Here is a 15,077-nt window from a genome sequence, read left to right as displayed (position 1 = left end):
CCGAAGTTCGCCACGCTGGTCAAGTGGAGCAAAAATGCTTCCCGTGAAAGAATCCTGGAGATAAAGCACCAATCAATATATCACTGAACAACGTTACGAATATAAAATTACACCGAGAGACTCTTTGATTTCATTCATCCAGGGAAACGCTGAGCACTTAGTGCCAATTTTATCGGTAAACGATGTGACAAGCTGATGTAGCTTCCTTGTGCTGTTAAACGTCACAGATAAATGATGCAGAAGCGATTGCTTATGAGAATTGTGTTCTTCAAAAATAATTTTCAAATCTGTCTGTTCACTTTCTCGACGTAGCACCTACAAGGCATATACGTATAGAAAACACACTTTTGAATAATCTATGCCTTTTCCTACATTGTCGATAAAGTCAGAATCGCCGAATCCTTTTGCCAATCGGCAAATCGTCACCTGAACTAGAGCTTGATACTCAATTCGCAACACGCTTCTAATAGGAGAAGTGCAACTATGCCCATCGATCTCCTGCACATTGGTGTTTTTCACATACAGTCGTACTTGCCAACAATATACTGTACCTCTCGCATTTTCCTCAAGTCTCTAAGAATAATAAAGAAACTTGACTTCATCCACGTTTCCATAAACTTAGAAAGGACGCAGTGAAAGTAGACGCTTGATAAAGGGCTTTGGACAACCTGGTTAATGCTCGTGATGTGCAAAGATGATTGCAATTAATGAAATTCACTTATACCTTTTCATAGCAAATGGGAAAAAAAGGACCGTCACCGGCGGGAGGCGCTTGAGAAGAAAGGTAACTACCGATGACCGTTCGAAGCTGCAAAAAATCTTTAACTGATTGCAAAAGCACCTATATGCATGTTTTATCACCTGTCCAAACTTTGTTCTTAGTTCCGGTTTTGTACCATGTTTTGAAGCTAAAGCCTGAGTAAGTAACAATTGAAGAGTTTTGAAAAGTATAGTGCCATATTTAGCCTCCGACGTAGCGTCCGTGCCTATCCACTGAATCTGACTGTCAATTACTGCCAGAAAAACATCCCAGTCGTTTTCGCTTTCATTGCAAGTCAAAGCCGGTTTGCCCAAATAGGGCAAGAAGAAAAAACAGAGCTCGGAAACGAAAAGTCCCTTGGAAAAACGAGATGAAGAGAAAGAAAGTTCTACGCTGCTTCCGCCTGAAGCGGCTTTGGCGATGCTCTGCAAACCGCTGTTTATAGCACTCTTAAAAGAAATCGCCCCTCCCTTTTCACTAAGTAGTCTAGTAACCATGTCACATCCTGCTTCATACCCAGTATTGTTGCTGAAACGCTTCGCTAGAAGATAGGTGCAGTGAACTATTCGATGCCTCCTTAGATACTCTTCTGAGGAATTTATAGCCTTAAAAAAGCTAGTCGGACTTGAAAGAGATGAGCACTAAAAAAGAAATTAGCTAGCATATTGCGCTTAGATCTGTCTGTGAACGTACAACTCTTTGCATGATACGCCGAGATCCATTCACCAAATTTAGCTTGACTCCGTCTCGTAGCGTTTGTCTCGGTGATAGGGAATTCAGTAACGTTTCTTCCAGTAGTAGGAAGGTCGGTAGTGAAACCGGTTGTTGCTAATTCGGGGGTGTTGGAAGCAAAATTAGTGCAAATCTCTTTCAAGAAGTAGAACAAAGCGGAGATAGCGAAATCGTAGAAGCGCTCCTCGCATTTTTTCAGCTCAACAGGCTTTTCCGGAGTGACAACGGCTGATGATGGCAAAACCACCTCCTGCTGTTGATAGACAGAGCGCAGATGCCTTAGGGCCGTTAACGATCGCAGAGCATTGAACGTTCGTCCGATGTCCATTTTTTTCATTTTCGAAGATACATGCAAGTTTACATAACAGCGCGAAATACTCTTTTCCTTTGAAACCTTGCAATCTAGCCATTCCGAAAGAATGCCTTCAGAACCGTCAAACTCGTCAAATTCGCAGTTCAGCCTCGACCGAACGAAGTCAACGAAGTAGCACCTCCACAGAAATTCATTTGAGCGGAGAGCTCGAAATGCAGTTAACGGTAGGCTCTTGTGTTTGACTGCAGACTTTTCACAAAGAAACGCATGGAGACGCTCAGCAACGTCTCTTTCTAATTTACTCCTATCCATTTCCTCGCTGCCATGGGACTCGTCAAAATTGAAATCAGGCAAACGCTTTTGTTCTTCTGCCAATAACTCGTCCACTTTATGATCTATAGCTGCACACAGATCACCGAAGAAGGGAAAATTTGAAGGTGTGCACTCCTTCGGTTGCTGGGCATTAAAGTAGCATCGAGCAAATATATCAGCGATTTCAGGATCAGGAAGACGTTTTAACAAAGTAAAAAGTAGATTCTCTACAACAGAACTGACGTTGCTTCGGAAAAGTAGCTCAATGGTAAAACCTTTGTTTAGCTGTTGTAGAGTATAGGCAAAGTAGCTCTGCAACAGCGTTATCACTCTATTGTCTAGCGTTTGTCCGACAGTCAAAACAGAGTCACAGTTTGTCACGAATATAGCTGCCGACATTAGATACTTACAAACCATTGATTGAGTCCAATAGCGGGAAAATTTTTTACGTATGATTTTTGAAAATTTAGTTGTTTGACCAACCTTTTTCTTCAAAAGAGTGGTCCTATCGAGAAGACTCATTGGCCTATTGAAAATTAACTCTTCGCCGTCGCTATTGCCGCCGCCTAATACAACTCTTGACAAAGCAGAACGTGCTGCATCGGGCAAAATAGGAAGAAGAGTGTTTCTAAGATTGTCAGTAAACTTCTTCTTCTCCGAATCGCTATTTTCATTGTAGGCAAATTTCATCCATTGTTCGACATCAACGATGTCTTCGTCAATAAATTCCGATACTCTTTCTAAGTAAACGTAATTCCAACCGTGCAGAAAGAGAGATTGATAGCAATAGTGAGAGGTTCCTACACTTTCTGGAAAATGAAGAAGCAGGAGAAACGATTTCCCAGTCTTCTCTTCATTTTCTTCGATCAGAGTTCGAGCAATGTTGATTTGCCTTTGCGTGCACTGAGTTGTGTTTACAACCATTAAAAAAAGATTGCTTCTTCTAGCCAAATATTCCTTTATCCGCAAGCGCAGATTATCTAGAGAAGAGACGTGCTCGAGCTTGCAGACAACGCAATCCAGCAAAGAACAAGATGACTCCGTAGACATTTCCACGCTTGCAGCACCGTCTGACCAACTGAGAATGACCGGAGATGTTCGAGTGTAGCACACCGTTTTAAACAACGAATTGCAGAGGTCAAAACTGCATACCAGTTTCTTCAACGAGAAATGATGCTGGTTCTGTAAGTAGTGGTTAATGTACACTTTTGGTAACGTCCTCGAGTTTAATATAATCGCTTCCGGAGTAGCAATTTGCAAGAGACGAACGCAGACGTGACGAACCATCCACTGAACTAAGCACGAAAACGCAAACCCTTCGTGTAGAGAAACAGGAAAATTCATTTCTCCTTCCGCCGAGCCAGTCGTGGACTTTTCAATGCAGCTAGTGAGCCATTCGGAAATCAAAGACGGATTGTTTATTAGCAACTGTCTCGCAGAAGCGATATCAGAAGTTAAGTCTGAACATGTCAGAGACAAGATACTTTCCGCTTCAGAGCGAAGAGATGATGATGCTGAAAATTTGCAATTTTCGCGAATGCACCGTTCGAGATGACGTATAATGTCAGGTGCCTTTTTCAGCCAGTCAGAAACCTCCGCCTGATGCGGCTCGCTGTCGACAAGGCTGGTACAGTCTACTTCGGCTTTCGTCTCTTCATCACTGCTTTTATCAAATAGAGGCGGTCGTTCCTTCGCCTCCGGCGATCCTAACTTTGGTAGCATTTCCAAAAACAATGAATTGACCGTCTGATCTGTCCACCCGTACAAATTTTTTGAACCTAGAATTTTTTCAAACAAGCCCACTTTATCGCGAGCGAATTGCACAGCCTTCCCCAAAACAGGAGGCAGCGAGGCAATGGAATCTTCCAGCCAGTCTTCAATCGAAACAAGGTACTTTTCGAAACGGTTCAAAAACGGCGGAGGAATGTTCTGCAACTCTGACTGTCGCACGTGAACAATGCAACGAAAACTTGGATTGACACGGCAAGGCTTTGAATGAGAACCGATCGCTATATTTTCATAGCAGCGATCGCCGATTTTACGAAAGCGTTGATTAAACAAGTCGTAGAAGCTCTCGTTGATGTCGTCTGTTTGACTTAGAATCACAGTGCAACCTTCAAAAGCAGCGTGCCTTATTGAAGAGATCACGTGCACCTTTCCTAGATCGTTGTCACTTGGATAATCATCACAAGAGAAGATGCGAGTAGGACCTTTTTCCAAGACGCCGTGTTGAAAGAGCAAACGAGTCATGGAGTCGTCCTCGCTGGTATCAATGATCAACTTATAACGCACTTCTGCGTCGCCACCAAGCTCTCCCTTTGCTTCTAAATGATCCTTCAAACTGTCCTTTAGAATTTGAGCAACATTTCTGGTTTTGAGTTGAGCTAAAGATTTCGGTTCGTCTAATGCTGACAAAAAGCTGCTCGCCAGATCTGTAAACAGAGGTTTGGAAATTCCATTGAAATTGCGCTCAAGAGCCATAAGAACGAGTTGAGACATGGATCTTTGCTCTGTTCCAAAGGCTGCATCACGGTGACGGCGAAGGTAACGAATAAAATAAATGAAGTCTCGTAGTCCAAAAAACTTTTTGAACTCTTCCTTTGTCATCAACTTTAAATATCGATCACAAAATCTATTGCCCTTCTGAGCAAGCGGAGTTCGACTGCCCAAGCATTCTGAAGCGAGAGTCTGTAAGTCGTCCAGGCCCATTTTTGGCCGAAAGAGACTCACAGCGCGGTTTGATTTTGCTGCATCAAGGATGTTATTCGTTATGGCAACAAACGAAACCTCAGATCTGTCTAAATAACAGTGCAAAACTTTTAGAGACTCATGGCTCTCTTCCGGAAGTCCTGCTTCATCCATGAACACAACGCAATTGACTGAAAGACCAGACTTCTCGTGGTTCTTCTGTCGAGATATTGCTCTTTGAAAAACTCGTTTAATTTCAAGAGACGTTGAACGTCTTGAGCACTGATAATGATGAACATCAAGAGCCGGAAAAGAGCGAAAGAATTCGTTTTGCGATTCGGCTCCTTTCATATTTGCTGACGCCAAATTAAAAGATAGTGTCTTTGACAAGCCGGGCGCTCCAACTATTATCAATGGAATACGGCAAACAGTGCATACAACAATCGCAAATAAGTTCTCCTTCAGAGCCCTGGTTTTCGCCACACCACTAGGCAAGTGCATGTGAGAAACATAAAAGTCAATTTCGTCTTCAAACGCTTCTTGGAATTTAGGACCCATGCAATGTTCCGAAAGTTCGTCCATTCGTCTGCTAAATAGCTGGCGATATTCTGCATCAAGCCTGATATAATACACAATCCCAAGGGACACCCACAGCGCATGTTCTGGACTTCGGAAAGAATCTGGGGAAGAACTTGGAGACTTTATGAAAAAGTCAAAGAAGGTGAATACTCGCTGGATGTCACGTTGGCTGACGCAGCTTTTTGCTCGAACCTCTGCTTCGGTTTTAGAAAAATGATTTTCCAGTTGCTTACGGGCAAAATCTCTTATCAGCTTTTGAGCTTTAGAAATGCGATCGGCGAGGATGTCGCCGGACATTTCCCGATCTGAGCAACGCCCCATCAAGAAAATCTGAGTAATGTAGGCGTTTTCTTGTTCAGGTTCGAGCGCTCCGTAATCCCATCGAAGGCGCTGTAAAGTCGGTGGAAGTGGGCGAACGTAGTAATTTCCTAATACCCAATCCTCTTGTTCCCAATTACTTCTAATTACAGTGCTGCTGCTGCGATGCGGATTGCTCGCAGCAGCAATAAACAGATTCTTAGGTAAAACTTCGCCTTCCAAAGTTCCGTCAACCAAAATTTCTTTAAACAAGCCCATGCACGACGAGGTATTGATTTCGTCAAAAAAGACAACAACGGAAGGAACCATAGCACTATGATAAAAATCCCGACGTTGAGCTAGCGCTATTTTATCTTTCATAAAAGACTTCACATCTTCGGGCGTAAGTGCAGCGTGAACGCTAAGCTTGAAAAAATTCGATGTCACTTGGCTGCCGAAAATGGCTATAAAAATTTCTGCTGTAAATGGAGCATCAATGCATTTAGTGTCGTCTAATTTTTCAATCACTTTCCCGATCAACGTCGTTTTTCTCTCATTATCACTTACTACGTTTCGCAGATGAACGGATAAAATAGCAGAAATTTTGAAGAATTCGCGGCAGACTTCAACGACGTCGGATTTTTCAAATTTCGAAAAAACTTCTGAATTTCTTTCTATGCTTTCGAGTTCATTCAACACTTTTTTCAAAGCGGACACTTGTTGTTTAGTTTCTCCCTTTCTTTCCGTCCTTTCCCGCAAAATTTGAGTCATTTGACTAGCCACTTTCAATTTGGATTCGCAGACAGACCGATTCCAAAGAAGCGAAAGCATCTCCATAAGTTTTGTTTTTCCCACCCCGGTTTCTCCTTCTATGATTACAGGAACGCCGCAATGTCGTCTCTCGTTCATAGCAAACATTTTCACTGCATAGTCAGGAGTCAGCACGTATTCATGCCTGTCAATAAGAGATAAGCGCCCTTCTTGCAATTTTATACCAAATGCTTTTGATAGGCGGCGATCCAGTACTGTTCTTTGGTTAATTTCCCACAAGCTGGGTATTTCAAATCCTATTCTTTCCAAGCGATTTTTCCTTCCTTTATCAATTTTATGCGGATGTAGGCAAAGAAAATCAAAACTAGCGTTACTGTCTGCAGTATCATATATAATGAGCACCAAATTTTCTTCTGTAAATTTCCTTGCTGCTTTGCACATTGTATTTGTTTCATCTAGCATAGCAGAAATAAGAGTTGATCCAAGATTCGAGAAACCTGTATTGAAATTGAAGTAGCAGGACTCATCCAAAGCTCGACAACGTCTTTCCATGTACTTCACGAACAACACCTGAGACAGTTTTCTTTCTTTTGCGTGATCAGGCATGTACTTAGCCAACAAACGGTAGCACTCTTCCTCGCTAAGGTTCGGACGAGGAGAAAATTTCACAATTTCTAACTTCGCACTTTTCGACTTCTTAGATAACCGCCGAAGACCCCATTTCCATTTTTCTGGCTGTCTCCGTTCTTCCGCTAACATGTCAATGTCTTTACTCTCGTAAGCTTGTAAATATTTGCAAACTAATTGAACACCGTCGCCAATGTCAAACAGCTCGCTTGTTGATACTTCGTGAAAGATGCCGAAATTATAGAAGAGTGGAAATCGACTCAGAAACGAATCAATATTACTGCCTTTGTGACCTGAAGGCACTTCAATGTAAATCTGCCATGCACAATCCCCCAAAAGACGAAACGACTCTCCTGTTTCGATGTCCTCGACAAATCCCATACAAATCAAGGAAAACAGAAACCAGTACATTTCAGTCATTGTATTCATAGCGATCGAATTCGGCTCGACTAATGTCATCGCTTGGCTCTTCAGGAGAAGGAATTGTAAAATTGAAGTAAATGCAAGCTGGGCAAGGCTTGGTTAGTCTCCGATAAAGTTTTTGAAGTTTTTGAATAGCGAGCAGTGGAGTGAATGCTTCGTGAACTGCAATGAAGCAGATTTGTTCTTTACAGAAACTCTTAAGCTGCCTTCTGATGAAATGTGATTTCCCGTTGCCTGCTTCACCATAAACTAAAATAGGAACACGGACGTTGTAGTAGTCCTGAACCCAAATTTTAAAGTATTTTTTCATTTCTTGATTTGTTGTTGCCAATTCTGTTTCTTTGTGCTGAATTACTTGAACCCAAGGCATGTCGTGAAACACTACATTCGCCGTAAGAATATAACACACATTGACCTTAAATTTCAACGACTTATTCATCTGAAATCTCAGAAGCGCTTCTTGCAATTCAATAGTTAGTTTGTTCACCTCGACCAAAGTAAACATTCGGCGCGGAAACTCACAAGCTCTTTGCAGAAACAGATCGAGATCTTCTTTCAAGGTTGCCTTAGTGCAACGAAACAGTTCAAACGATTCTGGAAACCCATTGTACAATTTAAAAATCAGCTTGAAAATCCGAGGTCTGTCAAACCCAAGAGCAAAATGCAGGCAATGTCCTACACCCTTTTCCATAGCTTTTCTTCTCAACGGAGACGAACAGAGGCTCTTTTCTGTTTTTATTTGTCTTAGAAACGCACCAGCAGTGCTCAATATTGAAGACTTCTTTTCTTGCTCTGGCAGAGTATCGCTACGACGTTTCAAGACGTCTTCAACGAGTTTTCTCAGCTCCAATACAGCCGCTCCTGTAGCGTCAAATATTTTACTGGTGAGTTGCACGAAATCAGAGGAGACGCAGGTTTCTCTTTGGCTAAGAGCCTCTGCGATAATATAGACAGCTCGGATACCAAAAAGCAATAGTTGAGGGTACTCGGTACGAAGGCCCTTAATCTTCTCTTGCCACTCACAGAGTAAAGCTTCTTTATTTTGAAGAATCTTTGCAAGATCAGGCTCGGTAAAATCGCATTCCGAAGTTCCTTGATGATCTCCATGGCCCAATTTGAAGAGCGCCACTGACACTCCAAAGATCTTTTGAAAAAAAGCAAACTGAGTCTGAAAATCTCGTACCATTTTCTGATGCTCCGAATTCTCCATAAAGCTTAACCTGCGAACAAAGTCTTCAAGTTCTTCATAATTCATTATGCGAGAAACTTCGTGCATCTCTGGCTTAGTTTGATCGGCTGTAGACGGCACGGAACGTCCCTCAGGTTTGGCCTTATACGCCTCGTATAAATTCGTTTCCGATGATTTGCCGCCTAACGGTACTGACGAGTCGTGAAGAGAGTCACGAGGCGAAGAGTGTCCATGCCGTTCGCCGCCAAACTCTACCGAAATTTTTCGAGCACTCCGAACATCCTTAACGGAAAATCTCAACTCTAGAAAGCAAGTTCCGGCGCCGAATGCAAGTCCCTTTTCGCCCAACAGAAACGTAATCACTCCATTCTTCATAATAGCCTTCAAGTAGAATAAAACGTTTTCTATTGTGTCACCCTACAATAAAGGGAACTTGAATAAATATAAATTCGTGCACGAACACATTTCAGGCTACCTCTGACTTGGAAAACCATAGTTTGACTAAATTCATGTTACTGTTGACTGTGCATATTTCCTTGATCCAATTGTTATAAGAATATTTGTCGGATTCATTCAATGTCGTTAGAAGATACACAAACGTTGCTCTAGGATTGGTGAAAGGCGCGACGCATTCAAAAGCAACCAACAAATGATTCAGAACAGTTTCGTCGTACTCTTGACTTTGAAGTTGATCTGTTATGAGTTGGACCTATATGAAGCAGATTACGTATTTTCAGCTCTTTGACATATTGGCCAGCAGATCACCTGCTCTTTAAAGCGAATACGTCCTTCCGTCGAGTAGTAGCAACCCTTTTGTATGAGCTTGAAGAATTCTTGGCTTTCCTGAACCTGTAAAAGAAAACAATTGGCTTTGCGTGCTGTGGAGTGCATTCTTACCATTAAGAAAAGGCGAAGTTTCTCGTGCGGTGTATTAAGCAAGATTTTGTCTAACTTTCTTTTTAGAGCACTGCACTCGCCTGTTGTTATCTTTTCGGCTAATGCAAGAAAAATAATATTTATCTTTAAAGATCAGTATATTCACCATTCATCAAAGTCTCCTTTTCAGATACAAGCTTTTGGAACTCGCTGTCTTCTCTAACAAAAACCATACTGTACTGCTGGCAAGAATTCTCAATAGCCTAGTAATTTTACATGAATACTTACTTTAGAACTTTACCATTATTTTCACTTACACAAATTAGGCGAAAATAGTGTCTCAGATTACTCATATCCACCATGCCTTGCCACACTTCGTCCAGGTATTCACGGTAAGATTCCGCAAATTTTTCGTAATGAACAAGCTTTTCAAGCTCCGCTTTAATACTGACATCTCGAAAACGTTCATGTCCTAGTATAGAAACATTTCTGTAGCTTGCGTCGTTCTTTAGTAGAAGCTTCAAAGATTTTTTGGCCCCTTTGAGTGCTTTCTTGAACGTCTGCACGCGACAGAAATAGCTTGCATACAATCAATCTCTCATCATTTTGGCTTACGTCTAACGGTACAGCAACAGAAATTTCTGCATCCTCCTTCTGAGGATCCTTAAAGTCTAAACCTTTCGTCGCGCTCAGTTTTTCGATTTGCTGCATCTCTCGCTCCATGTACGAGGAAAAAAGAATACTAGCGTTTGCCGTGAAGCAGCCCAACATGGGCATAAGCTTACGCAAAGGCGCCAGCCAATTTTCAACGGCGGCAAGGGTTTCACAAGCTTGAGCATACGTAACCAAGCAACCAAACTTCATTTTTTGAAGATCGCAGGAATTGGTACTTAGCATTTTTTTCTCCCTTACGTCTGATACACTTGTGTGTATTTTCACGTTCCATTTTTCAAATACTTTTTCGAAAGAAATCCTAAAGAAAAGCAGTTAATTAAATATTAGACGTATTCAACTCACTTACACTAGGGAAGTCGATTGATCTTTATAGTAGAGAAGCTTTATCAGCTGGCGCGCCATGTCGGCAAAAGAACTCATCCTTTTGTTAACGCCATCTGTGGTCGGGATAAGGCCTACGCTTGAGAAACATTTGGAAAATGCCCTAATTCTATCGTGTTTTTTCTTGTATGAAGAACACTCTTCAACTGTCATTTCCCCTTTATCAAATCGAGACTTCTCCTCAACAAGCCAGCTGCGAACGTTAGAGTACCATGTTTTGTAACAAACTTGAAGATGCGTCAACTTTTCGTCAATCATTTCCGTAGCAGAGGGCAAGACAACTTTATCGTGCACTCTTCCTAGCAACTGAACAACATACGGCATTCGAAATAGAGATAGAGATGACACCGGAACCCTTTCAACAATGCGAGCCAAAAGAGTCCAGAGAATTGTACTTTTGACTGAAAGAACTGGACTTCTATTTTGGTGGATTTCTCCCATTTCGCATTCTAAAACCGAAACAAAATCCGCTACACTGCCATCAGAACTTCCTGCAACAATATCAGCTTTTGTAGGAATCACGACCTATGAAAAATAAAAAGAATAAGCTTCTAAGAAGATGACTAGGTAAACGCTGATTCACCTGTAAGTAAACATCAAGAAGACAATCGCACAACGGAGACGATTTCGGATGCTCAAGACCACTCTAAAACATAAAAAAGGTAATTCAGCTATAGAAAAGACTAATGTTAAAGAGTTTTACCAGAACATTATTAATTTTTCTTCTCAGGTCAAGTGTGTGTCCTTTAAAATATTTCAAAAGAAAATCAGAGAATTTCTTGAGCAATATGTCGTGAGAACTTTCGCCACAAACGGTCAAAATTTCAGGACATTTCTCTGGGTTGCTGAGGGACAACAAAACCAAGAAGAAGTCGGCAGGACGACTGATATACGCAGAATTTGCAACGCGTTGTAAGAACGACAGTACACTTTGCTTAGCAAGGTTCCATTTTCGACTGAAAAAAAAACAACAGTGCTACTTGTACAGCCTAAATCTCTTAGCGTGTACGCATAACGCCGTTCTGCATTAGAGAGAACGTCGAAAATAAACAAGTAATACCTTTTGGAACCATCAACCAACGTGAACAGCTCCTGCCACTGATCCTGCTTCAGATCAACCTGCCCACACACGTAGTCGTCAAAAAAGTGGCCCAGCGCCTTCCCATGCAGAAATGAACATTACAAAACAATAAAACTGCTCCTTCTACGTACCTCTGGATCAACAAAGTCGATCGCTGACGCAAACACTGCGACAGGAAACTTGGCAGCCTTGCTTTTCAAAAACGCGCTAACCTTTAGTGCACCACGACAACGGTAATGACGCACGCAAAGGAGATCTGCAAGCTAGAACTACCTCATGGTGAAAGATGGAATGCATTTGCTCTGGAAGCATTCGTAGAAAGGATGTCGCGTAAGAAGGCCATTTTCCTGTTGTGGTAGAAAGACAAAGGAGAATGCCTTCACACCATTTTTTCATCTCATTTCTCGCCATCTTAACGGCAGATGGAGAAGTAACTTCGGGGGTTATTTCCCTTTTAAAACAGTCTTCATAGAAAAAGAGAAGTAGATCACATGCCTAAATTAACGCACAAGACACTTTACACAAAACGACAAAACCGTCTATATACCAACATACCTCCTGCAGTAAACGTTCATCGCCCAAAGCGTTGTATTGGATGTGCAGTAAAGAATCGGTGTTGTAAAAAAAGTGGGCACGAAGGATCGCAGATAATACTTGGCAAGTCTCGGTTTCAAGGGATTTAAGTGAGAAAAAGTGCCGCAGAAGATCCCTGTAAAACGAAAAACTGTTTCTCACGCAATGCCTCTAAAACAGCTGCTAATACCTTACAACCCTGAAGCTAAATATTTGAAATTTTTTCACGAGTGACTCAAACAACCTAACGCTAAAGCTGCTCGGTAAAACAGCAGCTGCGAACTGAAGCAACAAATGTAGGCTATCTGTTGCTTCAGAACTCCAGTTTATTTCCTCGGCATTCACAAACTAAAATTTAATTATTAAACTTCTATAGCAACAACAAAATAAAAAATTCAGCACCTTGATGCAATCCTCCCAATAAAGCTCTGGTAAACTTTTCTTTCCTTCGTGAGCATACAATAAACCACGTGCGGCACCTGTACTGACAAATCAGAAGACGATATTTAATTAAAGTCAAAAACAGTCATACCAGCAAAGAATAAAATTTGCAAGCCTTCTAAACCTTTCGAAGCCAGATGAGAAGACTTAAACTTTTCTTGGCACACAAATTCAAACGCTTCAGTCAACGTCTTAGTTGAGCTTTGATTAACGGCCACATGCCATGACACCCAAATATTATTTCTACCGAGCCAACGTATGACATAGTGTAACCAACGTAGATATTTTGGGAGGCAAGCCTTACCGAATCACTTCTCTCACTACATCTATTGCTTCAACATTCAAGACCCTCAGCTTCATAACACAATCAACAAAGTATTCTTTTGCTTTCGATGAAAAACTATATAAAGACATTGCCAGGGGTAAAATAAGTTCATTAATTAAATATGTGTATCACCTTTGAAGTCTCCAAGACATCATTATATAAAAAGGAAAATTGCACCGAAACCCTTCATCCATGCGAGAAGATAGTACGTCTATGACTCTCTCAATTTTTCTTGCTTCAGAAGAGGACGACAATTTTTTCTCAGAGCACTAAATAAGAATGAAATGATAAAGATTATAGATATTTACAATTTACAGTTTGGTTGAAATCAACAATAAGTTGAAAAAGAGCCTGAAAATTTCCTTGACGCTTGTGCAGCGGTTTGAGCAACGCGTCCCTTGAACCAAGTAATTTTTTCAGCTTTTTGCGCAGATAAAATCCAGTTTTAGTTCGAAAAAACATGGATTTCGTTGGACGATGATAAGAAGGGTATGGATCCCAGTCAGCAACCAAATCGTCTAGAAAAGTGACAGATACTTTTTTCGTAGATCCTTCACCAAACAAGCACCAGGAGATAACGATACCAGAACAACTGGTATGCGTGGGTCATCTCCAAACGAGTACGGTTGATGACTGGCAGGAAAACTGTCTGAATTGTTCACAAGTACGAGTCCTTTCGAGTTTTCGTTGATTTCAGATTGCAGGATAGCCTCCAGGTCGTCGCCAACAGAAGATCGTATATGAGCAAGCATCACGTGATTAACAGAATCCGGCTTCTTCTTTAGAGGAAGCGGCTCAGACGGGCGCCTTACTTCGACCGAATTCTCAAAAGGAATTCTTTGGCATCGAAGAGTCCACGTCTGATCGCCAATAGAGAGTTGCAAACCTGGAAAATGAGAGCACATGGCTGAAGACCCGCACCGCGTGCTACGCCGCGGTAGTATGCGTGTTCGGGAATGTCTTAGCAGTCGATAGAATACGTGGACGCAGCGCGAATAAGAGAGGAAAACGGTCAGTACGTAAACTTGCCTTGGTAAGTTTGGGGTTCCCACGCCGATCGGTTCGCCTCAGCCATGTGGCCGGTATTGAACTTCACTTCTGAGTGTTCAGAATTGACTTTCTTACTCCAGTAGGAGGAAATCGGTGGGGCCGCTACCGTCTCACTGTGACCGTTGTGCGTAAACAAGGCAGATGTCTGATTGGCCAATGATTAATTGCATTTTCCGAGCTAATCGTATTTGACTGTGATCCCCACGTGCACATCGTGATTCGATAGTACAGTAGACATTCTTCGCGTTCAAATGGCACGGGCTTCTTCTTTCTAGACGAATTTCATGACCAAAAACTATAGAAAGGGAGAGACATGGACAGTTTTTAGGCGCCTTCTTGCTGAATCTTGCGTTGTTCGTTCCATTGGCTATCGTTCCGTCCCGTTGGTGACGTTTTAGCGCTAGGACTGCACGCGTGGTTCTATGCATGGGTCGTCGAGTCGGTGTACACGTCGTCTAAGACGTTTCCTTTCGTTCAGGATACTGGTTCGGCGATGAATACGCCACTGCAGACCCTGAAACGGACCGGGACTTCAACTCAGACCCGTATAGGGCAAGGGAATCTCTTGTAGATCGACAACTGCTGACGTTAGGACGCTTTGTCTGATCGCAGTGATGACGAGCGACTCGTTTGAGAAAGCGTGAGGTCGCGTTTTCGTTTCCTAACGCTACCATGATTTTCGAACAGCGCTAAGCATGCATCCGTTAGTTGCCGTTCCATGTTTGATGTGGAGAGCCGCAAATCACATCGGATCGGCAGGACAACATGATCCGCGCGGGGGCCCCCATTCGTGGAAAAATCGAAGCGCGTGTGCTCCACGTAGACGCTCGTAGTTCCGGGCCGAATTTTCATCCGCGAGGAAACCCTACTCAAAGTCTGCCGCCGCTGTCTAATGCCACGACACTTCTTCCTATTCAACGACGTTTTGGTAAGAAAACAACGAGTGGGCGTGGCTCGATAATTTCCTTTTGAAATATTTAATTA

General features: G+C 42.2%; 2 protein-coding genes across 4 annotated transcripts; both read right to left on the bottom strand.

The window, feature by feature from the left end:
• Positions 1-1,264: 1,264 nt before the first annotated feature.
• LOC136193473 (uncharacterized) lies at positions 1,265-7,490 on the bottom strand. Its single transcript, XM_065982382.1, has 2 exons — positions 1,454-7,490; positions 1,265-1,401 (listed from the first exon to the last, which is right to left on the bottom strand). Exons 1-2 carry the CDS (start codon positions 7,488-7,490, stop codon positions 1,376-1,378), a joined length of 6,063 nt encoding a protein of 2,020 aa, XP_065838454.1. The 3' UTR covers positions 1,265-1,375.
• Positions 7,491-14,720, bottom strand: LOC136193475 (uncharacterized). 3 transcript variants are annotated; one of them, XM_065982383.1, is made up of 21 exons: positions 14,073-14,720; positions 13,359-13,929; positions 13,176-13,312; positions 13,023-13,118; positions 12,810-12,961; positions 12,680-12,756; positions 12,468-12,625; positions 12,260-12,413; positions 11,978-12,199; positions 11,836-11,916; positions 11,684-11,781; positions 11,327-11,579; positions 11,207-11,269; positions 10,589-11,148; positions 10,183-10,540; positions 9,885-10,127; positions 9,734-9,830; positions 9,589-9,686; positions 9,457-9,540; positions 9,167-9,400; positions 7,491-9,108 (listed from the first exon to the last, which is right to left on the bottom strand). In XM_065982383.1, exons 2-21 carry the CDS (start codon positions 13,503-13,505, stop codon positions 7,492-7,494), a joined length of 4,929 nt encoding a protein of 1,642 aa, XP_065838455.1. In that variant the 5' UTR covers positions 13,506-13,929; positions 14,073-14,720; the 3' UTR covers position 7,491. The 3 variants fall into 3 exon arrangements, with proteins under 3 accessions (XP_065838455.1, XP_065838456.1, XP_065838457.1); XM_065982384.1 differs by having other exon boundaries at positions 8,846-9,095; positions 9,174-9,400; XM_065982385.1 differs by having other exon boundaries at positions 8,952-9,108; positions 9,174-9,400.
• Between the last annotated feature and the right edge of the window lie 357 nt (positions 14,721-15,077).

The sequence above is a fragment of the Oscarella lobularis genome, chromosome 12 (assembly GCF_947507565.1).
Source record: "Oscarella lobularis chromosome 12, ooOscLobu1.1, whole genome shotgun sequence".
Taxonomy (NCBI): Eukaryota; Metazoa; Porifera; class Homoscleromorpha; order Homosclerophorida; family Oscarellidae; genus Oscarella; species Oscarella lobularis.
This window is presented reverse-complemented; position numbering and strand designations above follow the sequence as displayed.